Here is a 14,642-nt window from a genome sequence, read left to right on the forward strand (position 1 = left end):
ACAGATATGTGGTATCACGATTACTGCTGTGATTCACTCTCTCTCCAGCTTAAAGAAACATGTCAGGGATGCAGGTGGTGTCTTCTACCTTCTTCCCTGTAGCTTGAACTTTTTACCCAAGAATGGGAGAAGCCTTTCAGGCGGCCATGTGAAATCCTGCTGGGAGTTCCACGGATACATAGAACGACCTAGGAATAAAGATGATGGGAGCAGTGATAGCAGAGGGAAAGATTAAAACGTGAAGCGAGGAAATTAACTCAAAATAAACAATAAAAAAATTTAGTTTCAGAGAGACTCTAGGCTTGACAAAGCCAGAGGAGGGCTCTATTTTAACAAAAGCTACTACAGGGAACTTAGGAGAAGGGGCAGAGATGGAATCACTAATAACTTCTTGGACTGAGAATGTCACTGCCTGGAGTGAAGAAAGGGCCTGTGTAGAGAAACCTCTTCTGCAAGAGTCAGCCAAAGAAAACCACCACAGCCCCAAGAGTGGAGGAGATACCACTGACTTCCTCCTTGAACCCACACAAAAACTGAGAAAGTCGCTCAAACAGCTTAGCCCAGCCAGCTCAAGAGGTGGCTTTGGGACATCCCCACTCCTCCTCCCGCCGGGGCCCTGGCTCTGCAGTCCTCCTACTGCTGCTTGGCTTGTGTCTGGGGCAGGTGCTGCCAGAACCCTCCCTACGCAGGTGGGAGGCTGGGGAGATGGGAGAGAGCAGACCCTGTGCCAGGTTCAGCGGAGAGCGGGCAACACCGACTGCCACCCAACTGCCTGGGAGTCCGGAACAAGATCACAGGAAGGGCAGGGCAGGCCCAGTTCCCAAGCGCTGTTTACTTGTGCCAAGTGCCAGTATGTCACCTCATTTCATCCTCACCACTAATCCTGGGAGGGGGCATTATGAACCTCACTGCAGAGAGAGGTTAATCACTGTGTACTCGAGGTCCCAGGCTAATGAGGGTATAGCTCAGACTGAAATCCAGGTCCATCCGGCCTCCAGGCCCACACTCTTTCCACCACACTGTGCTGGGTCTCTGTCATCTGGGAGTTTGTGAATGGCCTAAGGTTTTCCCTCCCTAGCTCAACAAGAGTAGTAACTTGAGCAAAATCCCCACCTGAGTTCCCCACTCAGTCCCCACCTGAGTTTCTTCCCCAGTCTCAGGATTCTCTGGCTGAAGGGAGGAAGGGCTTTGAAGAACCTCTTTAAAAAAAATGTACTCAAAATAGCGTGTGGGTTTATGTGGATTTTTTTTGGCAGCCGCTCTGCAGCTTTCATCGGGATGTATGACTCAAAAGAGGTTAACAACCCACTGCTTTAGGCATTATTCTGTCTGATGCTCTCCTTTAACAGACAAGGAAGGGGATTTCTGGAACCCTGTTTTCTCCTTCAAGCTCCAGCTGCTTATTCTGGAGCAACAACAGCAAGACCTGCGTGGTTCTCCTTCGAGCAGCTTCTGCCGCTGCCCTAGCGCTGCGGAAACACCTCAGTGACGCCAGATGGCAGGGTGAGGGGCCAGCACCTCATTTTTCACAGAGAAATGGAGAGTCCCTGAGGAAGGGAGGGCTGGCTCTTGGCCCAAAGTATCATGAACAATGAGTATGGCTTTATCTGAATCAAGGCCACGTGAAAGAGCAGATACCAGAATTATACCAGACAATGCAGAAAAGTGACTCTGCAGAAGCTGGGTACGTTGGGGGAACGTACATGGTTATCTCAGATAATGCACTTTAATAACCCCTGGACCCAATTGCTTTTAAGCCTTTTTAAAAATAAGAATTTGCATTGATAGGAGAAGAAGGGGCTATGTCCAAAAACAGTCATACAGGAGGTTGCTCCAAGACCTGTTAATCTAATAGGCAAATAGCTCCTCCTTTTTCCTGCCCCGCAAGGGTGTCATTAATATCCCAAGAGAAAACTTTCCAAATGCAGGAGGCAGGGTGCTTTCAAAGGACTAAATGGCAACATTAACTACTGTCCATTTATGTTCCTTCAGACAGAAGCCCAATGGATAGAGAGCAGGAGAAAGCTGGGGCTTTACAAGGCCAAAAATGTCAAGACAACTTATTTTTTGGCGGGGGTTGGGGGAGGTGTGGCAAGGAGGTTGTTTCCAGTAACATGGAAGCTCTTTTATAAAGTTCATTTTCTGGGGTTTTACTATGAAGCATTTTGTAATTAGGGAATGAGTAGAAACAATCTATAAAATCACATAGGTTAAAATCATAATGTTTCACATAACATACAAATACCCACCTGAAATGTTCTCTTAATCTTATGGTTTACCATTGAAACATACTTGGAAGCAAGAATTTGATAAAATGAAAGAAGCATTAAAAAAAAAAAAAAGCTGGGCTTCAGCACCAAAATGCTTTTCCAGAGAACTCCCCTCAAGAACTTTCTCACAGCTGCTCTTGTCCCTGTGTGAGCCACTGTCTGGTCCTCCTAAGTGCATGCTTCAGGCTACGTGGCCTCTTCTCGGGGCTGGACCAGCCTATCTCCAGTCAGTTCGGCTGTTCCAGAAAACCAGCCTTTCCAAAATCTGCCTCCTGGCATGGAAGGGCCTGCCATAGTGGCCCTAGCTGGGGACGGAGATCCATGGATGAGGAGGGGTCTCCATCCGTTGCATGAACAATGGACACTGGAAAAGGAACCTGCCCCTTGGCTGTCAGGAAACTCGGCAGCAGTGGGCTGCTTTGTAAACATTTTCTGGAGCCCCTGAGTTTGTAAAATGTATATATATCAAATGGATGACAATCCATAAAAGAAAATAAGAACCCATCAGTCCAAAGTGACATAAATGAAAAAATCAACAAGTGGGGGAGAAGGGGAAGCTCTTCCTTAGAGTAGAACCCCAATGAGTAAATGCAGAAGAAATAAAAGAAACAGACTATCAGCGTGTAGCAAACATTACAGTAACTGCTTTAGGCAGGAATCGTCAAGGGATGTCAAAATGAGTGGGCAGAGTATAAGAAGACGTGGGACATATTTACACAGTCCTAAAGTATCCCCCACAAAACACTTATTAATTACAAAGAGAAAAACAGTAGCTTCATAGGGAGACCGCTAACAGACAGAACTTCAGCAAGCGGTCAAGGTCAACCTCAGCAGTGATGGGGCAAATCCGCGTGAGGTGCCTCCGGACATCATGCACTGTGCACTGAGAAGGACGCAATGTCACCTCTGTGGTATTCTTGCCTCAAAAGCACTACCTGGATTTAATCAAGAGGAAACAGCACCAACAGAAATGAAGGGCACTGGATGAAATAGCTGATCAGCACTCTTTAAAAGTGTCAAGGTCATGAAAGACAAAGAAAAGCCTGAGGAATTATATCTCAAAGGAGACTGGAGAGGCCTGACAGCTAAATGCAGGACTGGATCTTGGACCAGAAAAAGGACGTTCGTGGGAGGAGGTTACCTTCCTGATTCTCATAACTGTCGTTATGCAAACTGTTAACATTCTCTGGGCGAAGGGCAGGTGAGAATTTTTTATAACTTTTTGGTAAGTCTAAGTTACTTCAAAATGAAAAGTTTAAACAAATTATACTTGAGAACACGTACATCAGAGGTGAGGCTTTCTTTCCCCACTTCCCAGTGCCTGGCGCTGCAAGGCCTATGGGCAGACACACGGAGCTAGATGAGGACCCAGCGCCCGCCTGGGAAGGGGGTGCTGGCATCTGTTTGGGACGTCATTAGAGTCAAACTCAGGCTGCTGAGATTTATAGGCACAACACACGATAACATTCAAAAGGCATAAAAATATCCTTAATAGGTTTCCAGGGAGGGTCCCAGGCAGGCCAAGTGCCTCCTTCCACCTCTAGAAGGAGCTGTGCCCTTGTGAGGCCCAACCCGGACCAGAGGTGCGAGAAACGCAGGAGAAAGCGGCAAACACTCGTCACTCACTTGTCCTGGGACTCAATGTACACGTAGAGATGAGGCTCAAAACACTTGGAAACGATGCCGTGAAATGGATTGTCTGGGGCTTTAGGCTTCCTTGGCTGCAGAGGGAAAAAAAAAAAGAAAAGAAAAGAAACCCTCTGCTTGAGCCATCTTTGCAAATTTTCAAGTGGTTTCAAAGAAAGCATCCCTTCAAAGTTCACTCCTAACTTACACGTAAGACGCACTCAGTGTAACTGGACTGGGACTATGTCCTGTACTACGAATCATGCCAGTTTGTGAACAATAAGCCAGCTCCGCTGGCATCGTTTGCATGCTCTGTGTGGTGACAGATTTACTGCTACTTTAGTAACACACGTGTTTTCAATTTGGAAGCTCTTCATCATCTGACTGATATTTTAAAAATGTAAATCCAAGCTAATAACAGCAACTTATAGCTGTGCAGTGCTTTGGAAAGTATAGAGTGCGCCCACAGGATCTAATTACAATAGCCTCCATGTAATATATTGTCATCACGGGCCCAGCACTTTGACACAAAATAATATCTCATCTATTTCTCATGACAACTTTCCATGTAGGAATTACTACTACTATTTTATATCTAAAGAAAGGGAGGCTCGGAGGGTTCTAGCAGTCTGCCCCAAGGCATGTGGTGAAGCTTCCCATCTCCTAAACTAGAATTCTTTCTATCAGATCACTGCTTCCTGCAATGCTTCCCAAGACTGCTGAATTTCATCAACAAGTAAGTGTAGGAAAAAGAAGGGTAGGGGGCCAACACAGGGTTGCTAACTTTTTATTTTGCTACTTTCTACTCTCACCACAAGTTCCTAAAAGAAAGAGTATTTTACACTCAAACATCTTATGAGAGAAGACAACAGCATAAAGGGAGTCCTTCCCAAGAAAAGATAGTTGGAGACTTTATATCAGACAGAAAGATAAACAGAGGAGCTCATTGTTTTGTCTTTATTTTTTGCCTCGGACCTTGAAAACCTGGCTCAGCACTGGTCCCCAGCTGATAATGGGAAACCACTCGATAAAAAGGTCATCTGGGCAGGCAAGCATTGAAATACTGTATTTGCTACTTAGTTCCCTTCCAAAACATCCGAAAAATGAGCAAGGATCTTCCCACAGATTTCTTTCTGTTCCTAAAAAAAAGTCAATTCTATCTATTGCCTTTTGTTGGCATTTGAAAATAGAGGACCCTGAGCCCTTGCCCAGGGTTGATACCAGAATACACTTTGGGTATAAATTGGCACCCAGCATATATAAGCATATGAGTTAAACTGCTCATATTTTTAAAATTAAATATAGGAAAAGCTAAGCCCCTAATGACAGACAGAAATAATGATCATCTTCTTCTAGTAATTAAAAAAATATAGTAATGGTTAAATACATCTATAAAAGCTGGTAATGATCACCAAAAATTAAATGTCAATCATAGATATAGCCCATTCCATTCCATATTTAGCTTTCTTCCCTTTTTACCTTTTATGAATTTCATATCTTTAATTTTTTTGTAGGATTTGGAGAAACTCTGGTCCATCCCAAGAATGGCTATTCTCCGGGCTATTCTCTCTTTTCATCCAGAAGTCACTGCCAAAGTCAGGCCCTAGGCTGAGACTGTAGCAGACTCTCAAGACTGGGTTCGCTGAGTTTAAACTGGTTGGCTCCAAAGTTCCACTTCACTTCAGAGATGCCTTAGGAGTTTCCCCATGTTTCTATTCTATTCTATTAAAATGACGTAGTATGATGGTTGTGACGGTGTGGTCCTTTATTTATTAGTTCTACATTCCCCAAGTCAGCTATTTAATTTTTATTATTTTATTCTTTTCAATAAGATGATCTGCCAAATGAATAGATAAACGTGATTTAATTTGTCTAACTTTTGCAGGATTAGATATCCTGATTTTAAAACTGGAAAATATGGCCACTATACCCAGATAGCTTTTCATTAATTAAAACAGAATCTCCATAAATATTATAATTATTCCTTTATTTATATTTTGTTCCCTTGACAAAAATAGTCACACGTCTTCAGAATAGCTTCTAGAAATTATAACTGGGAGTTTATATAATATAGAATGCTGTCATGCTTTAAATCAACATGTATATTTTTGTATTGGGCTTCATTTACTTACTAATTTATGTGTACTTTTCCAACTATTGACAATGTTTTAATTTATCACTTTAGGATCGCACTATGAAATTTAAATAAAGTCTGTAAATGAGATGACAGTATTGTGTACTGATGTAAAAATTTCTGATTTTGATCTGTGGTCATTTAAGTGGATATCCTTCTTAAGTAAATGTATTTCCTAAAGGAAATACATGCTGAAATACTCAGAGGTAAAGGGCATGATATCTATAAACTTACAAATTGTTCTGAAAGAGAGAAAGAGACAGGGACAGAGAGAGAGACAGAGACAGAGAGAAGGAAGGAATGGGGAGGAAATGATAAAGCAAATGTTGCACCATATTAATAACTGGTGAACCCAGGTGAAAAATATTTGAGAGCTCCTTGTAATATTCTTAAAACTTTCTCTAAGTTTGACATTCTTTTAAAAAAAGAAGAGAGAATAAATTAAAAATGACAATAAAACATGTTGGAGATGGGTGTGCCAACAGCCTGCAGATAATCCCAGATACCGCAGTGGAGCATTTTGAGAAATGATGCCTCATCCACACTCCGGATGGTCTGGAGGACGATAACATATGGGAAAACACAGACGTCCATGCCTGAGTTAAAACAAGCTAGAATCAACGTCCAGGTTCTACGGATGCTCTACAGTCACATTAGCCACCACGGGGGGAAGCAGGACCTCTCTGGGCAACTTCTTATGAGTCTATAATTATTTCAAAACAGAAAAGTTTTTTTTTTCTTCAGTGGTTCGGGAGAGTTGGACTCTGAATGTGAATAAGTTTTAGGAATATCTAAACCTATTTATTTTGCTTATATTTCCCTTTTATGCATGCACAAAAGTGATATATGATAAAAATTTATGGGTAAGTCAGAAGAGCTCATTCAGTGTAAAATATAGATTCTAATGATAAAGAACATGGCTACATGATAGTCTGACAAACTCATCCTGATTAGTCTCCTAGAGGCCCTGTGCTCAATGAGGCCCCACAGAACCCAGTGGGTCTGGCACCCCAAGAGCCGCATAACCAGGCAGAGCAGGCGTCCCGGCCCTACCCGCAGGTGCCTCTGTTCCGCCTGGCCTCTAACGGAGAGCCTGGCCCTATGGAGGGACCTGCCACCACTGCTCTCTGTCCTCTCACAGCGTTTTCAGTGTGATTTGGAAGCAAAAGGGGGACAAGGGGAGGGACTGCCTGAACTTTCCTTTTTTCTTCTTTCCCGCGGGACTGCCTCCTGCCTATGGCTGCTTCATAGATGTGCTCATAGGCAGATAATCGGGGCTGGAATTTCAGCTTGCACTGGTGTCTTCCTTTGTACTGCCCAGCTCCCCAGAGGGCTGCTTCTCAGCTTAAAGAATATACTAAGTCATTTAGCAGTAGCACTCAGGCTGGATTTTGGAGTGTGTGAATTCTGTCCAAAAGCTGCAGATGTTTAAGCTATTTCCTCCTGGAGTTTGATGGAATAATAAAAGGTTACTGTTGTCACAGTAAGGAGGTCTGCAGCTGGTCCCATTTCCTTTTATTACTATCCAATGTAAACAGATTAAATCTAACTGCTCGGATCACCAGAAGAGTACGTTTTAAAACCAGGAATTCCTTATTCCTTCTGCCTTTCTCTTATACTCTGAGCACCCTCAGTCCCCTTTCAGATGTCATTTATTTAATCATTGGGAATATGTTTGGCAACTGATTGTTCAAATTAAATCCCTCTTCACAAGTTCACTCTCCCTCTCTCTGGCCTAATGACAGTGGTGAGCAGAAAGTGACCCTTACCTCGAGGGCCACCGGTCTGCTGACGGCAGTAAGGCAATGGGCTGGGTGACCCAGGACAACGGCTGGGGCCTTCCTCTGCCACCTCTGGCTGAGCTCACCACAAGTACCCTAGGGACTTTCTCCCCAGCGCCCCACCCGGCTCCTGATCTTTCTGTGCACCCAATTCTGGGAGCCAGAAAGTAGCCGGGAAGAGGGGAATCCTGGAGCTCCTACCTAGTCAATCACAAGCAAGACAGTGCTGGAGAGGTAGTGGGAAGGTGGGGATGGGCGTGTGGGGAGGCCTTAGTCCTGGTGTGTAAGTTTTATTACTAATAAGTAACAGCCCATGAAACTATGGGTGGATCATCTAGTCCAGTTTTTTGGGGGGGGGGTGGGCAGGGGAATTAGATTTGTCTATTTATTTACTTAGTGGAAGTATTGGGGATTGAATCCAGGACTCTGTGCATGCTAAGCACATGCTCTACCACTGAGCTAGACTCTTTCCACCTGGTCAAGGGGTTTTTAGTGATTTCTTTTTGAAAACATCTAAAACTCCTGATCCAAAAGCAATTTTACCTGGAAGTCCATGAACAACCTGACTCAAACTAGAACTGTTCTGTTTGCAGGGACAAGGGGCTCTGGTCTCCTCCCAGCTCCCCACAGTGACACCTGACGGGGTACCAAGGAATACAGCTGGAAAACCACTGGCTCTCTCGAAAGATGAAGAAACTAAGTCTCGAGAGAGTTAAAACCAACCTAAGGTCACAGGGCCAGCTATCAGCAGACCAGCGTCTGGCATCTCCCCCAACACGCAACTCTGCTTTACCCTGTGCACCTATGTTCTGTGTCCTTAGAATGAGCAGGTCTTTGTCCTTAAGACAATAACCCCAAGCTTCCTAAATGAGCAAAAAGTTCCACAAAAAAGAAAAATCATACTTTACTTGGCAAAACCAATTTTGTAGCTAATGGGGAATTCCTAAAATGTTTTTTAGGTAAGTAGACAACAAAATTTATTCAACTATTCATCAGAAGTATCGGACGACTAGTTACTTTTCATGGCAGCAATACTAAGCACCTGTGTATTCACCTACACAATCCTAGACATGACAATGACAGTCACTTGCACTGGGGAGACATGAGGGCCCTGAAAATGGTCCTACTACACAAGGCCAGCTCAGACGGTACAGGTGACTGAGTGTGGGTGGAAGAGACACCAGAAGAATGAGCTCTACTCCTGGACTCTTCTTTCCCATCCCAGTCCATCCTCTCAAAGTGTGAGAGGTACATTCCTCCAGTTAGAAGAAATCTTTTGTTTTCTCCCAAGTTAATTTATATGATGGCTTTAAATCAATTACATCTAATCCCAGGGACAGCCTCAAGGCATCCCTTCAGCTTTATTCATTCACTTCTTTTCACAGGATTCATTTCTATGCCTTCCAGTTTTCAGGGAGACATCATGGTATAACAGAAAGAGCTCCAGGAAAGGAGGTCTAGTCTCTGACTTCTAGGCCTGGCTTCCAGGCTTAGTTCCTCCACATTTAACTTATGCAACCGTGGGCAAACCACTTAACCTTTCTGAGCTACGCGCACAGCAGCTCATATTAAATCCTATGAAAGGAGAGGCAGGCATTGTGAAGATGAAGTGAAATAAAGCCTGTAAAAGACTTTTCAAGTCTAAAACACCATAAAAATTTGAGGCGTCCACATTATCGTAATTGTTTAATCAGTGAATCAGACACACTTTATTGCATCACTTCAGAACTGCTCCTGGAAACTCTGCTCTGTGGGCTCCTACCAGGACGGTTCCCCCCACCCTCCCTGTGCTCAGAACGCAGGGTTAACCACCAAGTGCATGGCTCCGGGTTCCCCAGAGTGGCTCTTCCTGGCCAGCCTCCATTTCGGTGGTGTCTGGAGCAAAACAGTCCCATAAAATTATCCTCCAGCAGCCAAGTGAAGAAAATTAAAATGAAGGATCACTAATCCAGACAGGAAAAGTCCTGATTTATTGCTCTAACCTCTGTTGTCATAAAATGGCAGTGAGACAAAAACACCCTTCTGTAGGATGAAGGGAGAGGAAATTTAGAGTTGGACAGAAATAGCCGAAGGAAATGAAAGTGCTAGTGTTCCCTGAAAAGTCACTCTCCAAATATGCCATTGGTCAGCTTGGTGTCTCCGGGCTGCCCCGATGGCTTCCACGGGGCGGAGGCCTCCCCTGGCTGGTCGTGTGCTAACTTCGCGGGGATCTTTCAGCCTCTCGTGTCATCACTGGGCCAGGTGAGGGGACAACCGGAAGCTAAGCTGACAAGTTCAGGGGACACTGATGGGGGGGTTGGAATTCTGCTGCCCCACCACGTGGGCTCAGGAAGCTTGTGCGTGTGTGGCTAATTCCAGTGATGGGAGCAGAGGGCTGGGGCAGGAAGGGCTGCTCTTCCACTCAGTTTTCTAAACGTACTTTCAGATAAAGGCTTTCTATGAAGACCACCAAAGCTGTAATTCCGGAATATGGTCAAGAGCCAAGGGATCATGTTTAGAGCGAGCAGACCCACTGTTAGGAACTGACATTAGGTAGGCTGCACGAGGAAACCCAACCCAGGCTTACTTGCTCTAATTCTCCTTTTTCCATCGCCAGGTCCTCCATCTCTGGTGTTGGCTCATCTTCCAGGAACGGATTGGTGGATGCAGGTGGAGACTCAAGTTTTTTCTGTTAAGAAAAACATGAGAAAGAGATGGGTACTGTCTGAGCATATTCAAAAGCTTTCCCCACTGAGCTGCTCTGCCAGGTCTCTCCCACAGCTGAATCATGAAATCTGAACTAATGGGCAAAAACAGACAACATGGGCCACATCCTCACCTTCAGGCCTTCACACGGCTTTTTCCTCTTCCTGAAACCTTACTGCCCACCCAATCCCAATCCCAATCTAACTCCCCTCATCCTTCAGTCTTCAAGTCAAAAGTCTCCTCTTCTGAGAAGCCTTCCCCACCTGTGAAGTCCAGGTTAGATGTCCCTGCTGTCCCTGCCACTTGCTCCCATCCTACCCGGTATGTCACCTACCCAGGTATTTACTAAAATCCCACAACTGCTCATTTCTCCATCTTCTCCCCACTAGATTCTGTGACAGCAGGGATCTTATCTGTCCTGTTCCCCATCCTATATCTGGTGTCTGGCATGTAATAGGTCTTCATAAATATGAATGAATCAAAATGCCAGATGGGTTTGAATTCAGAACAAACTACAGGGGGGTGGGGGGTTTTGCTCAGTGGTAGAGCACGTGCTTGGCATGCATGAGGTCCTGGGTTTAATCCCCAATGCCTCTGTTAAGAAAAAAAAACAAAAAGAACAAACTATAAAGCTAATCTTCTGTGTTTGAGATTACAGACAGAAGTCCCTTCCCAAATAAGTCCCTTATCACAATCACAACAAAATGTCCTGGAGAAAAATGACTTCCAAGCTCCTGAATATGACCGCTCTTGCAAAAGATATCACTAAGTGGGACCACAGGCTGGTGGGAAAGCTGGAGGCAGGAGGTGTGGGTTTCAGCTCTAATGCTGCTGCGTTGGCGAAAACATCTAGCTTCTCTGAGTCACAGCAGCCTCCTGTGTTGAATGAGGATTCAGTTACAGGACTACTTGAAGGATTAAATGTGATAAAGCGTGTGAAGTCCCGGAGGAAGCACATGATACATGTTAGTGATGAAAATTCCAGCGCAACAACAGAATCGAGGCAGGTCTTTGGAATTTTTTTTTTCTAACAATTTGACCTCCAGATGTTGTTTTTGCCAGGGAGCTGCGTGTTCTGTCAGAAAGGAAACTAGATGGACAAGCAGGATAGAAGGGATTGGCGAGTGCTGGGGAAAAGGGGGGAGGGGAAAGGAATGGCTCTTTGGAGACAAGCCACGTGGAGAGGGAGTTTCTAAATGTACCTGGGACATCGAGCATATATCAGGAGAGCAACTCAAACTAATCCCTAAGCCAAGAAGGATGGCAGGTGGACTAGAGTGTGTGAATGATTCTGTCAGGTGACAGGGTATCAGCTGAAGATAATACTAAAAAAATAAAAAAGAAAGAAAGAAAAGAACAAAACAAAAAGAAAAAAGAAAACTTAAAAAACAAAAACCACACCTGTGTCTGGTTTAGGCTTTAAGACAGTTCTGCTTACACTCATGTAAACGACTTCATTCTTGGCCAAAACACTTGGATGCTATGATGTGGCTAGACACAGCCTCAGTGTAGCAAGAAAGTCTTGTGATTAATGCATTAGCTTAAGGTAATCAGTAGCAGGACAATGATTTTTTGTGGCACCTTGCTGAGAAACAACAGGATCTAATAACCCAGCAAACATTTCCAATGTACACGCTCCAAACTCTGGCTTCCTTACCTGACATGGGGGAAAAAACCCTAAAAATGTAAAGCTATTTATATTTACATTGAGAATTAGGCTATTTTTAGAAAGCAATTTTTAAAAAAAAATTGTATTTTCTAAGTTTTAGTTGTCTTTGTGAAGGCTGTTGGTATTTCAGGGAGAGGGGCGTGCTGAGAAAGGGAATCTGATGCTTACGCTTCAACAAGTTAAATTAGTTAATAGCATTGGATTCCTGATCCCACTGGCTCAACAGTTGGTTTGGAAATCATACTGTTGAGCAGAACCCCAACGATTCTGAGTCTTTTGGTCCTCTGGACATAAGGAGAGCAAGTCAACAAAAGAAGTGAAAAGCTGTGTTCAAAATCATTCAGTGATAGAAACGGGATATGGATTTTTGAACTAGACGTTCCCCATCTACTGCTAGGTCTACCAGGGTTGACAATAACATCTCACAATTAAATACAGGTGGGTCTCCTTGAAAACAATGTGTTACTGGAAATCATGACAAAAGGAGGACATTGGTGAAGTGGACAGAGGGTGTTGCTGGGCTCCACGCTCACCGGTGGGGTGTCCAATGGATGGATGTAAGCAGTAAGAAGCAAACATAAAAGGTATCATGGGAATTTTCTCCTAGAAGAAATAAAAGCAAGAATAAACAAATGGGACCTAATGAAACTTACAAGCTTCTGCAGAGCAAAGGAAACCAGAAATAAAACAAGAAGAAAACCTACGGAATGGGAGAAAATTTTTGCAAGTGAAACCGACAAAGGCTTGATCTCCAAAATATATAAGCAGCTCATACGACTCAATAAGAAAAAAATAAACAACCCAATCCAAAAATGGGCAGAAGACCTAAACAAGCAATTCTCCAAGGAAGACATACAAATGATCAAAAAGCACATGAAAAAATGCTCAATATCACTAATTATCAGAGAAATGCAAATCAAAACTACAATGAGGTATCACCTCACACCAGTCAGAATGGCCGTCATTCAAAAATCCACAAATGACAAATGCTGGAGAGGCTGTGGAGAAAGGGGAACCCTCCTACACTGCTGGTGGGAATGCAGTTTGGTGCAGCCACTATGGAAAACAGTGTGGAGATTCCTCAAAAGACTAGGAATAGACTTACCATATGACCCAGGAATCCCACTCCTGGGCTTGTATCCAGAAGGAAATCTACTTCAGGATGACACCTGCACACCAATGTTCATAGCAGCACTATTTACAATAGCCGAAACATGGAAACAGCCTAAATGTCCATCAATAGGTGACTGGATAAAGAAGATGTGGTATATTTATACAATGGAATACTACTCAGCCATAAAAACCGACAACATAATGCCATTTGCAGCAACATGGATGCTCCTAGAGAATGTCATTCTAAGTGAAGTAAGCCAGAAAAAGAAAAATACCATATGAGATCACTCATATGTGGAATCTAAAGACTCATGGACAGAGAATACAGACTTGTGGTTACCAGGGGGGTAGAGGGTGGGAAGGGATAGACTGGGATTTCAAAACTGTAGAATAGATAAACAAGATTACACTGTATAGCACAGGGAAATATACACAAAATGTTATGATATATCACAGAGAAAAAAATGTGACAATGAGTGTGTATACGTCCATGAATGACTGAAAAATTGTGCTGAACACTGGAATTTGACAGAACATTGTAAAATGATTATAAATCAATAAAAAATGTTAAAAAAAAAAAAAGGTATCATGGAAAAAGCAGAGTAACATGGAAGGCAGTAAGTCTCGTGGGGACTAGCTGTTTGGGGTCCCAGGTCAGAAGATTCCTAGGAGTAGATGGGTCTTTCCTAGACCCCCAGGCTGGCTCTATGAACATCCTGCTGGGCCTGCTGAGGGCATTGGGGCACTCAGGAACTCCTTGTTCATTCACGTGAGGCACACACACTCCAACTGGGGACTAAGCTGTTACCAGAAACGCGACTCATCCTCCATTCACTAGCTGACAAAGGGATGTGCAGGGCAACAAATACAGCAGGGAGTAGGGCAGACCGCTCTCTGCCCTCAGGGGGGTCACACTCGGGCGGGAGACAGACTGGAATCAAATAATCACATGAGCGGGAAAAGTAAAGGCTGAGGGTCACAGAAAACTTCCCTGAGGAAAGGACATTGAAGCCAGAACTGATGGGTCCCCCAGAGTTACATATGGGAAGGGTGTGGGACGGCGGGGCTTTCTAGGCAAAGGGCACAGCTCATGGTGCCCTCCGTTCACCTGTTATGCACTGAGCATCCACTCTACTCCAGGCATTCGTCTAGGCACACTGAATAAGACAAAGTAGGGAGGATTGTGATGAAAATAAAATTTAGGAACAGGGGTGGGCTGGGGGTGTGGCTGGGGAAGTACTTCTTTCCATGGTGATCCGAGAGGGCCTCTCTGAGGAGGTGAGATTTGAGCAGCCCTGAATGAGAAGGAGCCAGTCTGGCAACGATCTGGGGAAGAGCATTCTCACCAGGGGCATCCAGCGCTC

At 44.2% G+C, this 14,642-nt stretch overlaps 1 protein-coding gene across 13 annotated transcripts in view; it reads right to left on the minus strand.

Annotated features, from left to right (window-relative positions):
• VPS53 (VPS53 subunit of GARP complex) overlaps positions 1-14,642 on the minus strand; it is a 140,319-nt gene that overhangs the window by 49,441 nt on the left and 76,236 nt on the right. For all 13 annotated transcript variants that reach the window (XR_012059705.1, XM_072939080.1, XM_072939079.1 and 10 more), the window contains 2 exons: positions 10,378-10,479; positions 3,897-3,991 (listed from right to left, as the gene is read on the minus strand). Coding sequence is in view for 12 of the 13 variants with exons in the window: in XM_072939080.1 (XP_072795181.1) it covers positions 3,897-3,991; positions 10,378-10,479 (197 nt within the window). In the remaining variant the exon portion in view is untranslated. The remainder of the gene's footprint in view (positions 1-3,896; positions 3,992-10,377; positions 10,480-14,642) is intronic.

Source organism: Vicugna pacos, chromosome 16 (assembly GCF_048564905.1).
Source record: "Vicugna pacos chromosome 16, VicPac4, whole genome shotgun sequence".
Taxonomy (NCBI): Eukaryota; Metazoa; Chordata; class Mammalia; order Artiodactyla; family Camelidae; genus Vicugna; species Vicugna pacos.